The 23,685-nt window shown below is 41.5% G+C and overlaps 1 protein-coding gene across 1 annotated transcript in view; it reads left to right on the top strand.

Annotated features, from left to right (window-relative positions):
* LOC308578152 (PHD finger protein 1-like) overlaps positions 1–18,318 on the top strand; it is a gene marked incomplete at both ends in the record, with an annotated part of 56,621 nt that extends 38,303 nt beyond the window's left edge. The window contains 2 exons of the mRNA XM_081178413.1: positions 17,178–17,242; positions 18,261–18,318. Of these exons, the coding sequence (XP_081034539.1) occupies positions 17,178–17,242; positions 18,261–18,318 (123 nt within the window). The remainder of the gene's footprint in view (positions 1–17,177; positions 17,243–18,260) is intronic.
* Between the last annotated feature and the right edge of the window lie 5,367 nt (positions 18,319–23,685).

Raw genomic sequence — 23,685 nt, 5'->3', positions numbered from 1 at the left:
GAGTTAAGATTAAAAAAGGATGTGTACAAAAAATGGAAAAGGGGGGAAACCACCAAAGAGGAATTCAAACAAATAGCCAGCACATGTAGACACAAAGTCAGAAAAGCTAAAGCACAGAATGAACTCAGGCTTGCTAGAGAGGTTAAAAGCAACAAAAAAGGCTTTTATGGGTATGTTCGTAGCAAAAGGAAGAACAAAGAAACAGTGGGGTCACTCAGAGGAGAAGATGGGGAAATGCAAACAGGGGACACAGAAAGGGCTGAACTCCTCAATGCCTTCTTTGCCTCAGTCTTCTCCGATAAAGAAAACAATGCCCGACCTGAAGAATTTGGAGCAAATGATTCAGCAAAGGAAACACAGCCCAGAATAACTAAGGAGATAGTACAAGAATACTTGGCTAGTTTAGATGTATTCAAGTCTCCAGGGCCAGATGAACTGCATCCAAGAGTATTAAAAGAACTGGCAGATGTGATCTCAGAACCACTGGCAGTCATCTTTGAGAATTCCTGGAGAACAGGCGAAGTCCCGGCAGACTGGAGGAGGGCAAATGTTGTCCCTATTTTCAAAAAGGGGGAAAGAGAGGACCCAAATAATTACCGCCCAGTCAGTCTGACATCAATACCAGGGAAGATTCTGGAGCAGATCATCAAGCAAACAGTCTGTGAGCACCTAGAAAGGAATGCTGTGATCACCAATAGTCAGCATGGATTTCTGAAAAATAAGTCATGTCAGACTAACCTGATCTCGTTTTTTGACAGAATTACAAGCCTGGTAGATGAAGGGAACGCAGTGGATGTAGCCTACCTTGATTTCAGCAAGGCATTTGACAAGGTGACCCATGACATTCTTGTAAAGAAGCTGGTAAAATGCAGTCTTGACTATGCTACCACTCAGTGGATTTGTAACTGGCTGACTGACCGAACCCAAAGGGTGCTCATCAATAGTTCCTCTTCATCCTGGAGAAGAGTGACTAGTGGGGTGCCACAGGGTTCTGTCTTGGGCCCGGTCTTATTCAACATCTTTATCAACGACTTGGATGATGGACTCAAGGGCATCCTGATCAAATTTGCAGATGACACCAAACTGGGAGGGGTGGCTAACACCCCAGAGGACAGGATCACACTTCAAAACGACCTTGACAGATTAGAGAACTGGGCCAAAACAAACAAGATGAATTTTAACAGGGAGAAATGTAAAGTATTGCACTTGGGCAAAAAAAATGAGAGGCACAAATACAAGATGGGTGACACCTGGCTTGAGAGCAGTACATGTGAAAAGGATCTAGGAGTCTTGGTTGACCACAAACTTGACATGAGCTAACAGTGTGACGCGGCAGCTAAAAAAGCCAATGCAATTCTGGGCTGCATCAATAGGAGTATAGCATCTAGATCAAGGGAAGTAATAGTGCCACTGTATTCTGCTCTGGTCAGACCTCACCTGGAGTACTGTGTCCAGTTCTGGGCACCACAGTTCAAGAAGGACACTGACAAACTGGAACGTGTCCAGAGGAGGGCAACCAAAATGGTCAAAGGCCTGGAAACGATGCCTTATGAGGAACGGCTAAGGGAGCTGGGCATGTTTAGCCTGGAGAAGAGGAGGTTAAGGGGTGATATGATAGCCATGTTCAAATATATAAAAGGATGTCACATAGAGGAGGGAGAAAGGTTGTTTTCTGCTGCTCCAGAGAAGCGGACACGGAGCAATGGATCCAAACTACAAGAAAGAAGATTCCACCTAAACATTAGGAAGAACTTCCTGACAGTAAGAGCTGTTTGACAGTGGAATTTGCTGCCAAGGAGTGTGGTGGAGTCTCCTTCTTTGGAGGTCTTTAAGCAGAGGCTTGACAACCATATGTCAGGAGTGCTCTGATGGTGTTTCCTGCTTGGCAGGGGGTTGGACTCGATGGCCCTTGTGGTCTCTTCCAACTCTATGATTCTATGATTCTATGATTCTAGGTCAAGAGCCACCAAGGGTCTTATCCTTGAAGTGAGAAGGTGAGTGAGAAACCTTTTCAGCTTGTTCATGCTGATGTGTGTGGTCCTTTTAAACTCAGCAGGGGTAATTCCCAGTATGTGCTAACTATAATTGATGATGCCACAAGGTTTAGTTGGGTTTATCCCATGAAGCACAAGGCAGAGGTTTTCCTCTAAGTTTAAAGACTGGGTGGCATATGTTGAGAGGCAATTCCCACACAAAGTTTAAAAGTTTCAATCTGACCGTGGAGGCGAATTTCTGTCAGGTGCATTCCAATCATGGTTACAAAGGAATGGAATTGGGCACAGAAAGACAAACCCTCATAGTCCAGAGAAGAATGGAGAGGCAGAGAGAAAGAAAAGGTCTCTGCAAGAAATGATGGACTCAATGCTAGAGGATTCTGGCTTGTCCAAACGCTATTGATGGGAGGCGATCTTGACAGCCAATTATGTTCAGAACTGCTTGGTCCACAGCACGATTGGAACAACACCCTATTTTATGCTGTTCAGAAAAAAGCCCAAAGCTGATCATTTGCGCACATTCAGTGTGAAGGCATGGGTTCATGTGCCACGATCACAGTGCAGAAAGGGTGACCCCAAAGCACAGCAGCTTATGTTTGTTGGTTACCAGGATTTGGGCAAAGGGTGGAGCTTTGTGGTTGGAAATAGTGGGCTACATGCTAATTCAGAGGTTTGGTTCCAGGCATCAAAGGGTGGTTCCTCACATTTGAGTGTTAAAAGGGAACCAGGCAATGTAAACACTGAAGAAAAAGGTGACAGGGCTGTAAAATCTGCATCTCCTGAGGCTAGTGAACAGAATGCCAGTCATTTTTCACCAACATCAAAGGATGAGTCTTACTCTCCTCTAAGGGGGCGAAAATCTGAGGGGGATGATAGTGAAGATGAGGCCAGTTTTACTCCAAGAAGATCAGAGAGGAAGAACATAGGAATTCCGCCAGATCGTTTTATGCCTGGTACAGCTCACATGTTCCATGTAGCTATAGAGCCTCAAAGCTACAAACCAGTAATGGATTTACCTAAGGAGCAAATTTTTGCTCTGGAAGGGTGCCATGGAAGAGGAGATGAACTCTCTCCGTGAGCATGGAGTGTTTACATCTACGTCACCGCCAAAGAGTGCCATGGTGGTGGGATGTAGATGGATTTAAAAAATAAAGCCTCTGGCTACTGGTGGTTATAAATATAAGGTGCATTTAGTGGCACAAAGTTTTTCCCAGAGACCAGGACTGGATTTTGATGAAGTGTTTGCACCCACAGCTAGAAGTGAGAGCATGCGTTTGTTGCTTGCAATTGCAGCAAAGCGCAATCTTAAAGTTAATCATTTTGACATCCAGATGGCTTATCTGAATGCCAGTCCTTATGAAGAACTTTATTTATCAGAGCCACCAGGTTTTGAAACAGGATAAGGAAAAGTGTACAGATTACACAAAGCCCTATATGGTTTGCGTCAATCAGCACACAAGTGGAACACATGCTTAGATGAGACTCTTGTTTCTCTAGGTTTCGAACGCAGTGTTGCTGATAACTGTTGGTACATGCGTGGCACTGGTAACAAGCAAGAATTTTATTTGGTATTTGTGGATGATTTGCTATATGTGGCCAAAGAGGCTAGGCAAATCAAGGAGTTTTCCACGCAATTGCCCAAAAAGTTCAAAGTAAAAGATCTGGGCTACGTACAAAACTATTTGGGTGTGGAAGTGTCCCAGGCCAGTGATGGTAGTTTTCTGCTCAGTCAGAAAAACAAAATTAAGCAACTGCTGGCAACGTTTTAACATGCAAGATTGTAATGGGGCAAGTACACCCATGGAAGTAGGTTTTGTTAAAGGAATGCAATCAGATAAAAGCTCTGAGTTTGAGCATCCAGATCTCTACCAATCAGCCATTGGGAGCCTAATGTACATATCACAGTGGAGTAGACCCGATATCTGCTATGCAGTGAGGATTTTAAGCAGACAGGTATCCAAACCCACTGTGAGTAAAAAGGATACTGAGGTACTTAAAGCAAACTGCTCTGAAATTGAGCTCAGCAGGAGAAGAAATGCTTGAGTGCTACTCAGATAGCGACTGGGAAAATCTGCCAGACAGAAAGTCTGTAACTGGGCTGGTGATCATGTTCGGTGGATCACTGATTGGATGGAAATCCAGGAAACAAAGCATAGTTAGTGTGTCTTCCACGGAAGCGGAATACGCTGCTTTGAGCGAGCTCTGCAATGAGCTAATATTTTTTAAGCAGTTACTGTTGGATTTTGGCACTGAATGAGATTTTCCAGGAAAAGATTTTGTGGACAACCAAGCCTGTATAACACTAAGTAAAACTGAGCAGTTCAAGGGGAAATCAAAACACGTGGAAGTAAAATACTAGAATGTCAGAACTAATGTACACAGGACTGTCATTGCATGTGAATATGTTGAAAGTGCCAAGAATGTCAGATATAATGACAAAGCCATTGTCATTTGTGAAAAACAAAATGCTGTGTGAATGCATGGGTTTGCAAAACAAAGTTGGTGAAAATACTTTGTATGTGCTCAGAAACTAATTGCACTATGCAAGCTGTGAGGGGGTGCTGGAATTCATGGTTTGCTTGCAGCTTTGCAAGTTAGCAATTAGTGTCTCCACAGCCTGGGAAGACAGAGCATGAAAGGAATCTGCCTAGAGATAAGAAGACCCAGCAACAGCTCAGTGATTGGCTGAGGTCCCTCATATAGGCAGCATGACCTATGACACTAGTGTTGAGGAGTAAGTGGTTTGGTTAGTGCTGAGGCGTTGCTGAGAGTGAAGAAGTCATGTTGTAAATAGTAACTTGTAGATAGCTTGTATGTTTACTGCTGTATATGATAAACTACAAGAATATGAAGAAGAATATGAAGAAGATCTGTGGAAGGGACATGGAAGAGACTTAAGGGCCTCGGACATAAGGTTACCAGGTTAATGAACTAGATGGATGGGATAGAAAGGACTGACAAAACCCGAGACCAGGAGGAAGAGACGTTGGATGAAGATTGGAAGAAAGTTTTAAAAAATTCTATTTAGGAATGTTTTCTAAAATTAATGAGTATTAGAAAAATGTTGGAACGAAATTATTTGGCTTTAGCAGAAATGTTAAAAAGAACTATGTAAGAATATGCTATGGTTATGAGAAATTGGTATAAATAAGATTTAAGTTTTAGGGTTTTTTATGGTAAGATAAGGTTAAAATAGATTAAGGCTATTTAATGACAGAATATTATGAAAAATGGAAAGGATTTGCTGTGACAATCAACAACTAGAATACAAAAAAGGGAGGTGTGAGGAGGTAGATGAAATAAGGTAATGACAGTTAAGGATTTGGGAATATTGGATCTGTTTTTAAATCTTTGTGGTTTATTTTTCAAATCAAATCAAAACTTTTATTGCATTAGCATACAGCCATAGCAAAATAGGACAGTACAAAAATGCTAGAGACAAGCAACCAAGCAAAATTCAAGGCGATATTGCTGGCGTAATGACATTTAACTTACCCTAAGACCATAATGCAAAGATTTAGTTGCCAGCGCCAGAAATGTAATGTGCGGATATATATAAAGAATTAAAACAGGTCCAGGCCTAGGACACACTACCCTGTCAGAGTAGCCCTGAGTTTCAGAGCCTGCACTATGAAGATTGCCACCCCACGTGAAATTTGGGGATTTGCGTCCACAAGAAGCGATTTCAAACAGTCTTCCTTAGACGTAATAGTGGACGGGATCAAGAGGAGGAGCTTAGATCTTATTGGCTCATAAATAGGGCAGTAGAAAAAGAAATGTATAAAGTCCTCTACTTCATTCATTGTGCATGAACATAGACGCTGAGTAATAGGGGTCTTAGAGTAAATCCCCTGAAGGAAGGCCGTGGGTATAGAATGGAAACGGGCCATAGTAAACGCTCTTCTCAAATTGGGCTCCGTTAGTTCTATCAAGTAGTTGGCAAGTGATCTTACCACTTTCACTTTAGGGAGCCACATGGAGAGACGGGCTGTGGAGGACTGTGCCCGGTCCATGGCCTCGTCTCTTGTAAGAATCCAGGCCCGGATTTTATGTTGGTGCCAAGATGACAGCGTGTCTAGATCTGGGAGGGAGTAGCGTGCAGTAATAGTCTCCATGGCCTTGGACCATTTGTTGCTATGAGAACAAGTTAAAAAGGCTTGCCTGGCTAGTAGGGAACCTGGGGCATTGATTAATTTACAATAAAAACTAATAATTCTAATGTGGGCTCTCGCAACAATGGAGGGGAGGCCCAGTTCTGTTCTTAACTGTGCAGCAACCGAGCCCTTGGGGAGACCCAGCATCTTTCGTGCAAAAGAGTTTTGCAGAATCTCCAGCCGTTGTAGTGTTTTTAAATTCCACCCCCAGATTTCAACCCCATACAGTAACATCGGGAGGACTTTACTGATAAATGCTTTTCTGACTGGTGGAACCAACTGGCCGCCTTTTGCATAGAAGAATTTCTCCAAGGCTTTGATGGTTCTACGGGCAGCCAGGATGGTCGTATTTAGGTGAGCTGACCAGCTAAGCCCATGCTGAAAAGTGATTCCCAAATACTTGAATGCTGAACAATATTCAATTCAAGTTTTCGTACCAAAAGTAAGAATTTTGGTTTTGGCGAAATTGATTTTGAGGGAGTTGGTATCACAATATGTCATGAGCCCTCTGAGCATGTTGTTTAAGCCCTGCTTGGTTAATGACAATATCACCATGTCGTCCGCATAGAGTAATATGGGGATCTTAAGCTGTTGTAAAGAGGGGGCAGATTGATTTAGGGCCTTCATAGTTGTAACGATGTCGTTGATATAGAAATTGAATAGAAAAGGGGCCAAGAGGCAGCCCTGTTTGACCCCTTTATTCAGAGGGAAAGAATCAGAAAGAGCTCCCAGAGGGCCGAATTTTACTCTGGCCGATATGTCATTATGAATTTCCATAAGAAGGAGGAGGAGTCTCTTATCTATGTTGGTGTAACTAAGCTTCTGCCATAGCCTATCTCTGGGAATGGAGTCAAAAGCGGAGGTCAGGTCCACAAAAGTCGCGTGTAGCTTGCAGTTGAACCTGTTTAGGTATTTATCAATCAGGGTAGATAGAACGAGACATTGGCTGGATGTGCTGTGACCTTTACGGAAGCCAGCCTGTTCCGGGTGGAATAGCTTTGTTTCTTCTGCCCACTCGAATAATTTCTCTAGCAAGAATCTAGAGTAAACCTTGTATGGTATGTCCAGCAGGCTGATAGGTCGATAGTTACGCGGAACTTGTGGATCCCCCTTTTTATGTATTGGGATGACTATGCTCTGTTTCCAGTTAGGTGGAATCTTAAGGGTGGCATTAATAGTGGTAAAGAGAGATGCTAAAATAGGGGCCCACCACGTCTGGTTCGATAAGAATACCTCAGGAGGAATCATATCCTCCCCCGGGGATTTATCCCCTGATAGCATGCTAATTAGTTGTATACATCTCTCTGGGGAGACTGGCTCCCAGGTGGGCAAGGCAGATGCTGGGAGAGTGGGGACTACGTTTACGTCGGAATCTGGGGCGGAATACAACTGAGCAAAGTGAGAGTGCCAACTGGCTGCTGAGATGTTATTAACGATGAATGAGGGGGGGGTCTTAAACCTGCATTAATTAAATTCCAGAATTTTTTGTCGTCACGGGTTTTAATGGCCACTGACAGTGCCGTCCAGCGATCTTTCACAAAGAGCAATTTCTTATGTTGGAGCAGCTTCTTGTAGTATGAACGGAATTGAGCTAACTCCCTGGTTTTGCTCTGGGTGCTGTCTGATTTCATATCAGACTGAAGAAATCTAAGCCTACTTCTGCACTGTTTGCATTCTTGGTCGAACCAAGTTTGATTCTTCCAGGTTAGAATCGCACGGGAAGGTTTTGTAAGTGAAGGGAGCAAGTAGGCCAGAATTTGCTGGAAACTTGAGAAATGATTCACATTCATTGTTAACAGCTGAGCTTTCAGGGCTAGGATCTCTGGGGAATTTAGAAGGACTTTTATTTCTTGCTCCAAATAGATATCCCACTTCTTACGTCCGGGGGCTAAGATCAGTGAATCCTGGAGGTGGGGTGAGCTGGGAAGCCCCAGCAGTGAGTGGTGGAAGGAGATGGCGATTGGAAGGTGGTCGCTTTCGGTTCTGTTGAACACATTGAAACAATATACCTTATCATTAAATGCCGAGGAGGACCAGATGTAATCTATAACGCTTGCCCCTCTAGATCCTAGAAAAGTAAAGTATCCCCCGGACCAGTCTTTGGGTGTGCCATGCAAGCTATGCAGCCCGCAGTTTATGGTAAGCTCCAGCAGTATGATGCCAGCCCTATTAATGATTTTGTCATGTGAATTCCACGTAGGAAACCACTCCTCTTCTATGAATAATTGCGACTTATCGGTAAATGAGCTTATATCTGCTCCGATTCTGGCATTAAAGTCCCCCATTATAAGAATCTCTGACTTTGGAAATTCAGCCACAGATTTATCAAGGATAAATCTTAAATCCTCCCAAAACTGATTTGAATGAGAAGAGGGATAGACAGATGGATTGTACAAGTTTACACATATGAAGTCCCCAGCCGAGCTATTAGTGATGTGAAGAGTTTGAATGCAATTACTCTCTAACCAAAAGAGAGGAGAGGTATTAAGATGTAGCTCCTGCGAAACAAATGTTACCAGGCCTCCCCTAGGGCGCCCATACAAATGTGTTTTGGTCGCAGGAATCACAAAGGCGTCATAGCCCAGTAGGGATGGGGGGGATGAAGAGTCTAAGCACCAGGTCTCTTGTATGCCCATGATCTGGAATTTCGCTAAAAAATCTTTCATTATTTTTGCTTTCTGATTTTGATGTGCTATGTGTTTTGTTTTTGCTTTTTGCTTTTGACTTTTATCGATTTGTATTGTTTAATTGTTATTTGTTTTTTTTTCTTGTTCTTCCCCCTCTTTTTTTCTTTGTTTTTTTTTGTAATTTTAAAATTCTCAATAAACATCATAAAAAAAGTTCAGATGGCTTTCAAAAGTTTTAACAACAGTTCCCCTCCATGGCTGACCCTCCACGTCCTTCTTCTTCTGCTAGTATGAATGCTACACTTTGCTTTTCATGCTCATTTCATGATCCCTATTTGTGAATAGCAAGATAGGATGCAATTAAGCCATTAGCAGCTAAACAAACAAACATGCTAATTACGTTCTTTACAAGGCTTATTTTTTTTAATAGAGAAGCTGGAATTTACCCTTCATTAATCTGACTTAATTGCAATACCATATGCTAAAAAGTCAACATAAATTAGGGGCTGTGAACGATTCCCCCAATATTAAAGATGAGCTGGTGAATTCCTCTCCTCTGAAAATCCCTCCACCCCCGGATAACAAATGGCAGCTTCTTAATAAGGAAGTGTAATAGCAAACAACTGTGCCAAAATGAAAAGGGGACTGTTTTGCTACCGTCAATTGCATTTATGATGTAATTACCTCAGTGTAATAAAGAGGTGCTGGAGGAGACTCTTGAGAGTCCCATGGACTGCAAGAAGATCAAACGTATCCATTCTTAAGGAAATCAGCCCTGAGTGCTCACTGGAAGGACAGATCGTGAAGCTGAGGCTCCAAGACTTTGGCCACCTCATGAGAAGAGAAGACTCCCTGGAAAAGACCCTGATGTTGGGAAAGATGGAGGGCACAAGGAGAAGGGGACGACAGAGGACGAGATGGTTGGACACTGTTCTCGAAGCTACAAACATGAGTCTGACCAAACTGCAGGAGGCAGTGGAAGACAGGAGTGCCTGGCGTGCTCTGGTCCATGGGGTCACGAAGAGTCGGACACGACTAAACGACTAAACAACAACAACAACAAATAAAGAGGTAAGCATCTTAAAAACCTACAAATCAATTCAGTTAGCAGCAGGATATGAAGGATGCCCAACTTTTGTCACTGCATCAGTTGGATCCATGATACTCCAGAATCCAATAAAGCCCAAAATTATCAATGCTCTGTGGAGTGCCAGAAATGCCTTCAGGGTATGGATGGGGAGTTTCCAGTGCTACACTCTTCAAGAAAAGCATATCCAGGACCAGATGTTAACTGCTCTGCTGCCACTCAACGTTACATCCCCGGTGAGGCCTCATGGAACATTTGTTCCATGATTTTGTTCTGGGTGTATGTAAGGGAACTAAAGGGCTTTGGTTAGAGTAGATTGTACATCATAGTTGTGTCATGTGGTAGAGCACAGGCTCCACATGCAGAAGTTCCCAGGTTCAATCCTTGGTATCTCTAGGAAGGGCTGGGAGAGAGTCCCTGCCTGAAATCTTGGAGAGTCACAGCTAGTCAGTGTCAGCAAGACTGAGCTAGCTGGAACGAAGACAGCTTTCTAAGTTCCAGATACTCTTTAGTGGAGACAGTAGTTGGAAATGACTCAAACACCAAGATTTTTTTTTTTTTTTTTTTGCATTTTAAAATTTTATTGGTTTCCAACCAATTATACATTTTATCCATGTTACAACGTTCTTGTCCATTTTTGACTTCCTTCAACGTTACTGACAATCATTCGTAGTTATCCTTTCTTACACATTCCATTCTTACATATTGCCATTTTTCCTCCCTTCTTTCATTATTTCTAATAGACAATACTTATTGAATCTTTACAGTGCCTCTTTAAAACCCATTAGCGTTGTATTTACATCACAGTTATTTTCCAGATAACCCACAAATTTCCCCCAGTCTTGAATAAACTTTTGGTCTTTAGTATATCTAATTTTCCCTGTTAACCTGTCAAGTTCTACATATTCTGTCAATTTTTCTCTCCACTCTTCCACGGTTGGGATTTCCTCCTGCTTCCATCTCTGAGCTAACACAATTCTAGCAGCCGTTACCGCATACTGGAAAAGCTTGTGATCTTTTCTTTCAATATCCTTTCTTACAATACCCAATAGGAAGATTTCTGGTTTTTTAGCGAAGGTGTATCTCAGCATCTTTTTCATTTCGTTGTAAATCTCCTCCCAAAACCTTTTATTTTTTTTACATTCCCACCATTGATGGTAGAATGTCCCTTCTTTCTGTCTACACTTCCAACATTTATTGTCTACCTTATACATCTTTGCCAGCTTCACTGGTGTCATATACCACCTGTAAAGCATCTTCATCATGTTTTCTTTCAATAGGGTACACGCCGTAAATTTTATATTCACCTTCCATAACCTATCCCAGTCTTCCAATTGGATACTGCATCCAAAGTCCCTCGCCCACTGAACCATCACTGATTTCACTTCTTCGTCCTTCGTATTCCATTCCAGCAGTATTTTATACATTTTTGACAGATTTTTATGTTCATTGTTTATTATCTCTTTTTGGTATCTAGATTCTTTTTCCTCATAACCCCTTTCCTTCACCTCTTTTTTAAACATTTCATTAATCTGAAAATAGTGCAGCCAATCGTATGTAAAAACTTTGACTTGGTCATATGATTTTATTTTCCACTTTCCTCCTTCGTTGGTCACCATTTCTTCGTATTTTCCCCACTTTCCTCTCATATTGATTTTCTTTACCCCCATTATCTCTAACGGGGATAGCCAGTGGGGGGTTTTTGGTTCTAGTATGTTTTTATATCTATCCCAGACCTCTATTAACGCGCCTCTGAAAACATGGTCACCAAACCCCTTGTGGACCCTCTTTTTGTCGCACCATAGGTACGCGTGCCACCCAAATCTGTTATTATATCCTTCCAAATCTAGAAGTTCTTTGTTTTCCAGCTTTACCCACTCTTTTAACCAGCACAAACATGCTGCCTCGTAATACAGTCTCATGTCTGGTAGGGAGAAGCCACCTCTTTCTTTTATTTCTGTCAATAATTTTAATTTAATTCTGGGCTTCTTCCCTTCCCAGACATATCTTGAGATCACCTTTTGCCAGTCTCTAAAATCTTTTGTACCTTTTATTATGGGTATAGTTTGAAACAAAAATAACAACTTAGGAAGCACCATCATCTTAACCATTGATATTCGTCCCCAGAATGATAATTTCATTTTGGCCCAGGTCTCCAAATCTTTTTTTATTCTATTCCAAACTGGGGTGTAGTTGTTTTGATATAAATCAATATTCTTTACAGAAAGCCATATTCCCAAGTACTTAACCTTTCTAACTACCTCAATCCCTGTTCTTTGCTGCAATAATTCAATCTTATCCTGATCCAAATTTTTAACAATCATTTTTGTTTTCCCTTTGTTCAATTTAAATCCTGCTATATTACCAAATTTCCCCATCTCGTCCAAAATCTCCTTTGTACTTTCTATCGGCTCTTCCACCGTCAGGACCACATCATCTGCATAAGCTTTGACTTTATATTCATTGGCACCTAATGTCACCCCTTTAATTTGTTTGTTTTGTCTTATTGCATTTAATAGGGTTTCCAGAATCACTATAAATAACAGTGGCGAAAGCGGGCACCCCTGTCTTGTTCCCTTAGCTATTTTGATATCTTCAGATATAACATTATTGACTATCAGTCTTGCTTTTTGTTCTGTGTAGATTGCCCTTATGCCATTCAAAAATTCCTGGCCCACCTCCATAACCTCTAAGTTTTTCATCATAAAATCCCAGACCACATTATCGAACGCTTTTTCCGCGTCTACAAAAATTAGACATGCTGGTTTGTCGCACCTACTGGATAGGAATTCGATGATATTAACTATATTTCTTGTGTTATCACTTATTTGTCTTCCCGGCAGAAAACCAGCTTGGTCTTTATGTATGATTTTTGATAGTATCTTTTTTATTCTTTTAGCTAAAACACCAGCAAAGATCTTATAATCCGTATTTAATAAAGAAATGGGTCTGTAGTTCTTAATTTGAGTTGGGTCCGAGTCTTGTTTTGGGATTATTGTAATAAATGCCTCTTTCCATGTATCTGGAATATCCCTCTCTTTTAATATGTTATTCATTACTTCAATCAGCGGGGCTATCAACGTATCTTTCATTTCTTTGTAATAACTTGATGTAAACCCATCAGGGCCCGGTGCCTTCCCTCTTTTTAATTCTTTTATCACTTCTTCTACCTCTTCTCTACATATTAAGGCATTTAACTGTTCTTTTTGATCTATCGGAATCTTCCTCAACATCTTTCCTTCCAGATATCTTTCTATTTTTTCTTTGTTGTTCCTTTCACTTTTCCTGTATAGTTGTTTATAGTAGTCCACAAACCCTTTCCTGATTTCTTTCGGGTCGGTAATTTCTTCTCCATTTAATTCAATTTTGTTAATCAGTTTTTGTTCTTTTCTTCTTTTTACCTGCCAGGCAAGCCATTTTCCAGATTTATTTGCAAACTCGAAATTTTTTTGTCTTAACATTTTTATATTCCATTCGACCTCTTTATTTATTAACATAGCAAATTGGGTTTGTAGAGCCTTTATTTCCTGCTTTATCTTCTCATTATTGGGTTTTTTAATCAGCTTTTGTTCGTTATCCGTAATCTGTCTCAAAATCTCTCTTGTCTTTTTTTCTTTATTCTTTCTTTTCCATGCGTTTTGTTGGATACATAGGCCCCTCACCACTGCCTTACTTGCATCCCATACAGTACTCAGTTTTGTCCCTTTATCTAAGTTATCCTGAAAGTATTCTACCAGTTTTTTCTGTATTTTTTCAGCAAATTTTTGGTCGGCCCATAAGTTATCGTTCAATCTCCATCTGAAAGTTCGCTCTTCAAATCCTTTTAACTCCATCTTGATCGGGTTGTGGTCTGAGATAACTTTAGCCTGTATTTCAATTTTTTGGATTCTTGGTATGAGTTCACTCGAGACCCATATTTGGTCTATTCTTGACATTGATTGGTTTGGTTCCGAGTGATACGTAAATTGTTTTTCTAGAGGGTGCCTGAATCTCCAGATATCAATTAGGTTACAGTTCTTGATCATCGTAAAAAAAGTCTTAGGCAGCTTCCCTTCTTTACTCTTTGCTTTCCTTTTTTTTATATATAAAATTTTTTATTGCATTTCTTTTCATAGGTTCACAGATTCAGTTACAAAGCAAGAAACAAGAAACAGTTTTTTAAAAAAAAAATAAAGAAAAAGAAAAAAGAAAAAAACAAGTTAATTATGTTTCAGATCATCCTTCTATAAGTTACTTTCCACTGGACCTCCTCACATCCTCCCAACATTGCGTTCTTTAAACTAACAATATCAGCAATTTATCATCTTATTTCACCGCTTACTGTACCTTTCAATTTATTATGTTGCCAATTTCAAAAACTTGTAATTCAATTTGATACCTTTAAAATAAACATAATATATTTGTTTCAAGTTTGTCTCCTTTTTTTTTTCATAACTTACTTTGTCATTTACCTAATCAAGTTGCGGAAGCATAACGTTTCTTAGTCGTGCACCATCTTAACATTCAAACAACTTATAATATTTTTGCAAATAGTCCTTGAATTTTTTCCAGTCCTCCTCAATTGTTTCTTCGCTCAGATCTCGAATTCTGCCAGTCATTTCTGCCAATTCCATGTAGTCCATCATCTGCGTCTGCCAGTCCTCCAGTGTGGGTAAATCTTGTGTCTTCCAGTACTTTGCGATAAGAATTCTTGCTGCTGTGGTTGCATACATAAACAAAGTTCTGTCTTTCTTTAACACCTTCCGGTCCACCATGCCCAGAAGGAAGGCCTCCGGTTTCTTGGGGAAGGTATATTTAAATACCTTTTTCAATTCATTATATATCATTTCCCAGAAGGCCTTCACTTTCGGGCAGGTCCACCAGAGGTGAAAGAATGTCCCTTCTGCCTCCTTACATTTCCAACATTTGTTATCAGACAGGTGGTATATCTTAGCTAGCTTGACTGGGGTCATGTACCACCGGTATACCATTTTCATAATGTTCTCTTTCAAGGCACTACATGCCGTAAACTTCATACCGGTGTTCCACAACCTTTCCCAGTCCTCAGACATAATGTTATGTCCAACATCCTGTGCCCATTTTATCATAGCAGATTTAACTGTCTCGTCCTGTGTATTCCATTTAAGCAGCAAGTTATACATTCTCGAAAGTACCTTAGTTTTTGGTTCTAATAGTTCCGTCTCCAGTTTCGATTTTTCCACCTGGAAACCAACTTTTTTATCCATTTTAAAAACCTCTTGAATTTGAGCATAATGTAACCAATCTCGCACCTTACTTTTTAGTTTATCCTGGCTCTGTAGCTTCCAGTTGTCTCCAGTTCTTTCAATTAATTCCCAATATTTTGGCCAGTAGGCCTCCATATTGGGCCTTTTTTTGAGAACCTTGGCCTCCATCGGTGATAGCCACCTCGGGGTCTTACCTTCTAATAAATCCTTGTACTTCATCCAGACGGCAAAAATTGATTTTCTGACAATATGGTTTTTAAACAATTTATGAACTTTCGCCTTGTCATACCACAAATATGCATGCCTACTCTTTGCTTTCCTTAATCTATCCATTTCTGTTGATACCACACCGTTCATGTCTCCCATTATTATAATTTTTTTATCCAAGTATTCAAATAGTTTTTCTTCCAGTAGTCTAAAAAATTCTGTCTTATTCCCATTTGGAGCATAAATTCTGATAATTATCAATTCTTCGCCTTGCCATTTAATTTGGGCCGCTATTATTCTTCCTTCTTCATCTTTAAATAATTGACGGGACTCAATTTTGTTTTTAATATATAGGACAACGCCTCTTTTTTTCTTTTTGTCCGAAGATATAAATTCATTCCCTAACCTTTTATTAATAAGGATTTTCCTATGTTTTTTGGCCACGTGCGTTTCTTGAAGGCATATGATGTCCAGATTCTTCTTCTTTAGAATATGTTCAATTCCGTTCCGTTTCTTCTTATCGTTCATTCCATTGATGTTCCAGTTCCATAATTTTAGCGTCATTCTCCTTACCACTATCTAGATTTAAAGATTTAGACTTAAAACCTTTCTGTCTCTTCTCCTTCTTCTTCTTCTCCCTCCTCTTCCGACTCTCTTTCAGTCTGCTCTTCTTCTTCACCTAATTCAAATTCTTCCCTCCTTCTTGTTCCTCCTTCTGCTCCTTTGCTCTCTTCCTCCCCTTGTTGTAATTCTTTATATCTTCTTGTGAATTTTCCAATTTCCTCAGGACTTAGCAATCTTCTTTTTACTCCTTTGTAGAAGAATGAGACACCTTCCGGAAATTCCCATCTGAAATCAATCTTGTTTTTCTTGAGTAATTGTACCAGTGGCTTGTAGGCTTCTCTTCGTTTCAACAACCTTATTGGAATATCTTTAAATATAATTATGTAATTCCCATCAATGTAAAGTCTCTTCTCTCTGTTCCTTTGCAAAATCAAGTTTCTCATCTCTCTATCTTTAAAGGTAATTAGACAATCACCTGGGAATTTCTTTACCCTACTTGATCTGATTTTGATTCTGTATGCATTATGTATTGTCTTTGCCAATTCTTCTTCCGATATCTCCATCCACTGCGCAATTTCCTTTATTAGTCTTTCTCTTATATTCTCGTTTTGCATTTCCGGTACTTGCCTCAACCTTAAATTAACTTCTCTCTGTTTCAGTTCGTTCATTGCGATAGAGTCTTTTATTTCCTCTTGTATTTTATTTAAATCTGCAATCTCATTTCTCATCTTCTCCTCTTCTCGCTTCATCTCTTTCATTTCCTGCTTTGTCTTCTTAAATCCCTCATCCACTCTCCTAGAAACCTCCTTAATCTGTCCTTTCAGTTCACTGACTGTCTCCTCGATCTTTTTATCCATTTTCCCTATTTTATTGTCTACCTGTTCTAACTTTGTCTCCAGATTCTTTTCACTTTGTTTTATTTCTGCAAACATCTTCAATATTTCTATTCTAAATTCTGTTTCCTGCTTTGAGGCTCTCCTGTCTGTTGGTGTCCCCCCTTCTGTCCCTTTTTTCTGTGTATGCGACATGTTCCTCTGTATCTCAATATCCAATATATACTGTGTATACACTATGTAGTTTTGTATTTGCGTCACTATTAAGTACTCTCAAACGCTATTAGGTTAACCACCCAAAAACAGAAGATATCTCCTATATAAGAGGGGGGGGGGGAAAGGTATAGCAAGAAAAAGAACAAATTACAAAAACACAATTTCCTTAAGCTTTCCTCTCAGTGTCCTAAATATTGTCGCTTCCCCTACCCATATGGGGGGGGTAGTTATTAATCCGCGTTCTTCTTGCCCCTATCTGGGCTAATCCAGTTCAAGCTGGTCAAGATACTCTTCTTGCCACTATTCGGGCTAAATCCCACCAAAGCGTTAGACAGGTAGAACTGTACTTTATATTTCTGAGTAGTCCAAAAGGCGATGTCTAGATTTGAGGAGTAGGTCAGCTTAAATCTTCCAATGTAGTTTTTAAGTTGATATTAATACTAGTCCCAAAAGTGTAGTTCAGTAGTGGAGGGGGTGTCTCACTTGCGTAGTTGTCACCTAAGTATTTCGCCAAACCTAAGTCACCGCCACCTAATTTTCAAATTTGTGTTTGGCTTGAACCAAACCAAACTGAGAGGGTAATTCTTCCAACCTAAATCACAAAGAGAGTGGTTCTTCCACCTTAGGGAAAGAGAGTCTTTAAATAAACTTCCACACTGCCTATTTCCAGCTGTTCATTTTAGTTTGTTTTTTAAATTCAGTTCACACTGATTGAACGTTCCTTAGCAGAGTTTTAAGCAAGGGGGGAGTCCGGGGGGCCTCCAAATAGTTTCCTTTTTATTTAAAGATGTTTTAGAGTGGTCTGGAATGGCGTCGGAAGTCCTTCTAATCCTCCAGTTAATATGGCGTCGGAGTTTCTTTCTAGCTTAATAGCTTCTTCACTGAGGTGTGACCAATAGTCCTCTCTATTCTCCTATAGCCTCAATTACAGTTATTACTGGGTCTCTCTTACTCACGAAGCTTCTCTGTTCCCCCTTTAATTTCTTCTTTTCTCCTCTTTCTTTACCGAAAGTTACTTTTTAACTTAGTTAAACTCAAGTCCAAAAAGTCTCGGGGGAAACAGAAACAGTAACCGCTAGCGGCAACTTACTTTCTCTTTTGGCTCTGCAGACAGTGCTGCGTCTTTTTCGATGATGTCAGACGAGCCGCTGAACTCGGATTCTTCTCTTTTTTAGCCGGGAGCTTTCTTATTATTTGTCACTAACTCTCAAAGTTCTTGGTAGCAAATCCGGCTTTCTTCGTGTCGAGAGCGGAGCGCTATTCTCTGCAGGCTCGGGGCTTCGCTAGTTAGCCGCCGCAATGGCTGCCCGATTGTCCGCTGCTCGTTCCGTCGCTCTCTTCGCCTCCTTTCAGGGGTTACCTGGCGAACCGGATGAGCGGCTTTGACACCGCCGGGAACCTAGACCTCTAGACACCCTCCAGAGGTTTATTGGGGGGTCTTGGAGAGTCACAGCTAGTCAGTGTCAGCAAGACTGAGCTAGCTGGAACGAAGACAGCTTTCTAAGTTCCAGATACTCTTTAGTGGAGACAGTAGTTGGAAATGACTCAAACGCCAAGATTTTTAAGCATCTGGCAATTACCATTCCTATTAGAAAGCACACTATGATATTTTCCCATTTCCCCACAAGAACTTTCTGCAAACAGGTCCTGAATCAAGGCTGTAAAGCTATTTCCTGGTAGTTGAGGGATAGTGCAGAGGCCTCTGGCTAACTTCCTTCTGTCTTGAGAGACAATGGGGTGTGCCTCCAGAGGTGAGGTCAAACTGCTGCATTGGCAACAACGAAGAGACCTTCCTGAGGTGCAAGCCTGGGCAGTGTGTATGGTGGTCCTGAGATGCCCAGATGACAAGATCCCCCGCTCAGCCTCGCTGGTGTGGTCCAAAGGAAAGCAGAGCAATATGTTTTGCACCAGCTTGGCTGCAGGAGCTGCTCAAAATTAGCATACAGGAGCCGCACAGCCATTACCAGAGAGCGCTGACTTTTTCCTGTGGACAATTGGACTTAAAACAAGTACCCGTGAGTAGAAACGGAAAATTGGATCAAGAAATTGTTTTAATTCATGGAACTTTGAAGTGTCAGGCATAGCCCTACTGGCTTTAGCCCAAACGTAGCAGAGTTTTCCTGCACAGCGAGGAAGCTAGTTGCGGCGGTAATGACTAGTCAGCTAGACTCAGAATAACTATTTACAGGATTTATTAAAAAAAGAAAAAATAAAACCAGCAGAGTTTCTGCATACAAATAAAAGCAAAATAAATCCTCTCTTTCTCTCTCTCAAAACCATACACAGCACTTCTAACTCCTAACACACCTCACCCCAAACTGTGCTAGCAATCCCTAGATAACAGAGTTGAGTGCTGGTCGTTAACCAATCAGAGTGAGTAGTTTCTAGGTCAAGCAGACCTGGGCTTTCTGCCAAGAGTAAATTGACACCAGCTTGAGTTAATTGGTGAAGCTAGAATCTGCAAGTTTCCCACGAGAACCAATTAACAGAAACTGAACACCCCCTCACAGATTCTGCTGAACAATTAACACCAAATACACCTATGTACGAGATTATTTTTCCAGCAAACCTAAACCCTTGCACATTCGCTTGTTCTTTATCTTTGCCAATGGTTTAGTTAATACATCTGCTACATTTTCTTCACTTGATACATAAGTACAGGTGATTACATTATCTTGTACACAGCAACGTACATTTTGGTATTTTACAGAGATATGTTTGGAACGCGATTTGAAACCCTCTGTTTTACTTAAGGTTATACAAGCTTGATTATCAATGTAAACTTGTACTGGTTCTCCACAATTTACATTTAAATCTGCTAACAAATGCTTGAAATAAATCACCTCGTTGCACAATTCACTCAATGCGGCGTACTCAGATTCCGTTGATGACACACTTACAACGTCTTGCTTGCGTGACCGCCAGCTGATTAAAGCTCCACCGACCATTATGACTAGTCCTGTGACAGATTTTCTATCTGGCAAATTTCCCCAGTCACTATCACAGTAGCAACTCAACATTTCGTCCTCGGAAGAATTTAATTGTAACATATAGCCAATTGTCTGTTTGAGATACCTCAGAACTTGTTTTACCCCTTTCCAGGCATTTAGTGTGGGCCTTGAGACCAATCTACTTAATATGCCTACTGCATAGCTAATATCAGGTCTGGACCACTGTGCTATATACAGTAAACTTCCAATTACAGAGTGATATACATCAGGATGTTCAAATTCAGGACTCTCATCTGTATGAAGTGTTTTTATGAAACCTGGATCCATAGGCACCGCTGCCCCTTTGCAATCCTGCATCCTGTATGTAGTCAGTAGTTGTTTAACTTTGTTCTGCTGACTAATTAGGCAGCTGCCATCTTGGGCCCAGCACACTTCCAACCCTAGATATGTCCTAACCGGGCCTAAGTCTTTTGTACACCCACCTGAAGCCTACAATCTTTGCCCCCTCAGGCGCTGCTACTGGTGTAAAAACCTTGTGCTCATTCAGAGAGGACATCTCTTCCTCCATTGCCTGTTTCCAGCGCTCTGCCTCCTCTTTTGGTAACTTTAACACCTCCTGAAAACTCTTGGGTTCTGCACTTACACTAAACACATTTGCAGTATCTGGGGAAAAACGCACCGGAGGCACTCCTTTGTTTTGTCTTTTAGATCTTCTGGGAGAAAATTTTTCTTCTGACCCACTTTCCTCCTCAGAACTGCGACCTCTCTTTTGTTGCTTAGCAACTGGTCTTCCACTTTCTTGAGAGCTCTTATCTGAACTTTCCTCCCCCTCAGACTCTGATTCTCTGTGTTTACCTTCAGAGTCATGAAGCTCCTGGGAAGGTTCAAACCAAACCTCAGTATTGGCATGTAGTCTCTCCCAGCCACTATGTTCACAAAAACTGGCATTCCTGGAGATCACAATGCCATTTGTCCCTTCAGCAAAGCGAAAACCTTTTCCCAGCTCCTGGTAACCCACAAACACTAACTGTTTGGTCTTAGGATCTCCCTTCTTTCTCATTTGTTTCGGAATTAATACCCAGGCTTTTGATCCAAACACATGCAAATGGTCAATTTTAGGTTTTTTCTGAAACAATTTAAAGTACGGGGTTGTACCTATTGTTTGATGAAAGAGCCTATTTTGGAGATAACACGCGGTGAGCATGCTCTCCCCCCAATAAGACATGGGCAAATCAGCATCATCAAGCATGGCAAACATCATATCTTGTAAAGATCTGTTTTTTCGCTCTGCAACGCCATTCTCCTCTGGGGAAAAAACGTTCGTTTTTCTATGCCCAATGCCACGCTTTTGTAACCAATCTCTAAAGGCATTTGACATAAATTCGCCACCTCTGTCCGTCTGAATCCTTTTGAGTTTAATGGACAGAAATCTTTCCACAGATGCCACCCAGCCTTTAAACTTAGTGAACACGTCACCCTTATTCTTCATGGGAAAAACCCAAGAGTAACGTGTGGCATCATCCACAATTGTTAGTGAAAAGCGCGATCCACCCCTGCTTACAGCAAATGGACCAATTACGTCCATGTGAACCAGCTGTAGCGGTGACTCACTAACTCTGTCACTTCTGGGGTAAGAGACTCTGTGGGTTTTAACCTTTTTACAAACATTACAATCTAGGTACTTGTTACAACTCTTTAAATTACCCCCATCAGCCAATTCAGACATTTTTAGTACACTTTTCCAGCAAGCATGCCCCATTTTCCTATGCAATAAGTGCACACAGTTGTCATGTATAGCTTTGTTATTCACTGCAGGCTGAGATTTACTGACTACTGCTGCAACTTGAGATCCTGCTTTAAGCCAAAACAAGCCTCCCTCTGACTTAGCAGTGCCTAAAATCTCACCAGCCTTCTTAATAATGCAACTGTCTCCTTCAAAATACACTTTAAACCCAGCTTTTAGCAAACAATCTACAGACATCAGATTGCTCCTTAATGACGGCACACAAAGTACATTTTGCAGGCATTCACGAAGACAAGGAACAAAAACTGCACCCCCCGAAATCACTTCGGAAGTACTTCCGTCTGCTAGAGCCACCTGGCTGCGCTGTGCTGAGTTCTTGGAAACAAACAATTCATCTGAATTCACGATGTGGCGAGACGCTCCCGAATCGACCACCCAGACCGCTTGTTTCTCATCAGCAATCTTGACCACGGCGGTCACCAGCTGAGCCGACTGTTTTCATTTGAAGAATTTCCTTTTACGCTGCTGCTGCTGCTGATCTCGTCTCTGCTCCTGCACCGGCAACTGAGACTTGACCAACTCCGGACATTGTCGTTTTAGATGCGCTGAAGACCCACATCGGAAACAACGCCTAACAGCAAACGCTGACTCCTCACCGGTACGCTGCTTTTGCTTCACCTCTGGCACGGCATGAGAACTCCTTCCAAACCGTCCACCTGTAGAAGCCTCTGCAGCCAACAACCTTTCTTGCCTCTTCTGCCATTCTTCAATCAAACGCCCAGTAACGTAACTGACTGATAAATCAGGCTCCTGTATGCCTTCTAGAGACAAAACTAAATTATCCCAGCTTTCCGGGAGAGAACTCAAAATAATAGCCACCTTCTCCTGCTGGTCTAGTGCACAGTCTCTTTCCTGTAGCGCAACAAACTTTAACTGTAAACTGTGTAGGTGTTCCTGCATTGTAACCCCAGGCTGTAACATTGCCTTGTACAATGCCTTGCGAATGAACAGCTTGGAAACCGCTGTCTCACGCACATGGAGTTCTTTAAGTGCTTGCCACACACCTCTAGCTGTCTTGATTCCCCTCACATACGGCAACTGGGAATCTTCCAGCCCCAAGACAATTGTGGCCCTTGCTCTTTGGTCTTTATCGAGGTCTTCATCATCAGGCTTCGTAGGAAACTTACTCACCACTTGCCAGAGACGATCCCTCTGCAGCACTGCCTGCATGCGTTCCGACCACAGCAAGTAATTGGAGTCATTCAGACGCTCAAAAGCCATCTGAACTGGTTGTGAGGCCATCTTGAGAGCGATGTCCCTGGAACCCGGAACCAGCTACTCACGACCACCGAGAGAGAAAACAGGAACCACAGCACCCAGCACTCACACGCTGCAGCTGTTGTCCTTGTGTCCGCTGCGTCACCAGCTCACCACGGTCAGGAACCAGCCAGAGAACAACAACTTCTGGAACTACTGGAACCAACGCCGTTGATGCTGACACCACCGCAACTCAGGCTGGCAGCACAATGCCCATAACCTCATGGAACTTTGAAGTGTCAGGCATAGCCCTACTGGCTTTAGCCCAAACGTAGCAGAGTTTTCCTGCACAGCGAGGAAGCTAGTTGCGGCGGTAATGACTAGTCAGCTAGACTCAGAATAACTATTTACAGGATTTATTAAAAAAAGAAAAAATAAAACCAGCAGAGTTTCTGCATACAAATAAAAGCAAAATAAATCCTCTCTTTCTCTCTCTCAAAACCATACACAGCACTTCTAACTCCTAACACACCTCACCCCAAACTGTGCTAGCAATCCCTAGATAACAGAGTTGAGTGCTGGTCGTTAACCAATCAGAGTGAGTAGTTTCTAGGTCAAGCAGACCTGGGCTTTCTGCCAAGAGTAAATTGACACCAGCTTGAGTTAATTGGTGAAGCTAGAATCTGCAAGTTTCCCACGAGAACCAATTAACAGAAACTGAACATTAATTTGGTATCGAAGCGGGAAGGTGCAAACAGGAAGTCCGCCTTCCGCTTTTTTGTATATAGACTAAAGCAAAAATTTTGCAAGCTAAAGCCGGGAAGCT

Source organism: Podarcis bocagei, assembly GCF_964188305.1.
Source record: "Podarcis bocagei genome assembly, chromosome: W".
In the NCBI taxonomy this organism is placed as follows: Eukaryota; Metazoa; Chordata; class Lepidosauria; order Squamata; family Lacertidae; genus Podarcis; species Podarcis bocagei.
Note: the sequence above shows the minus strand (reverse complement) of the source record. Positions and strands in the feature narration are given on the sequence as shown.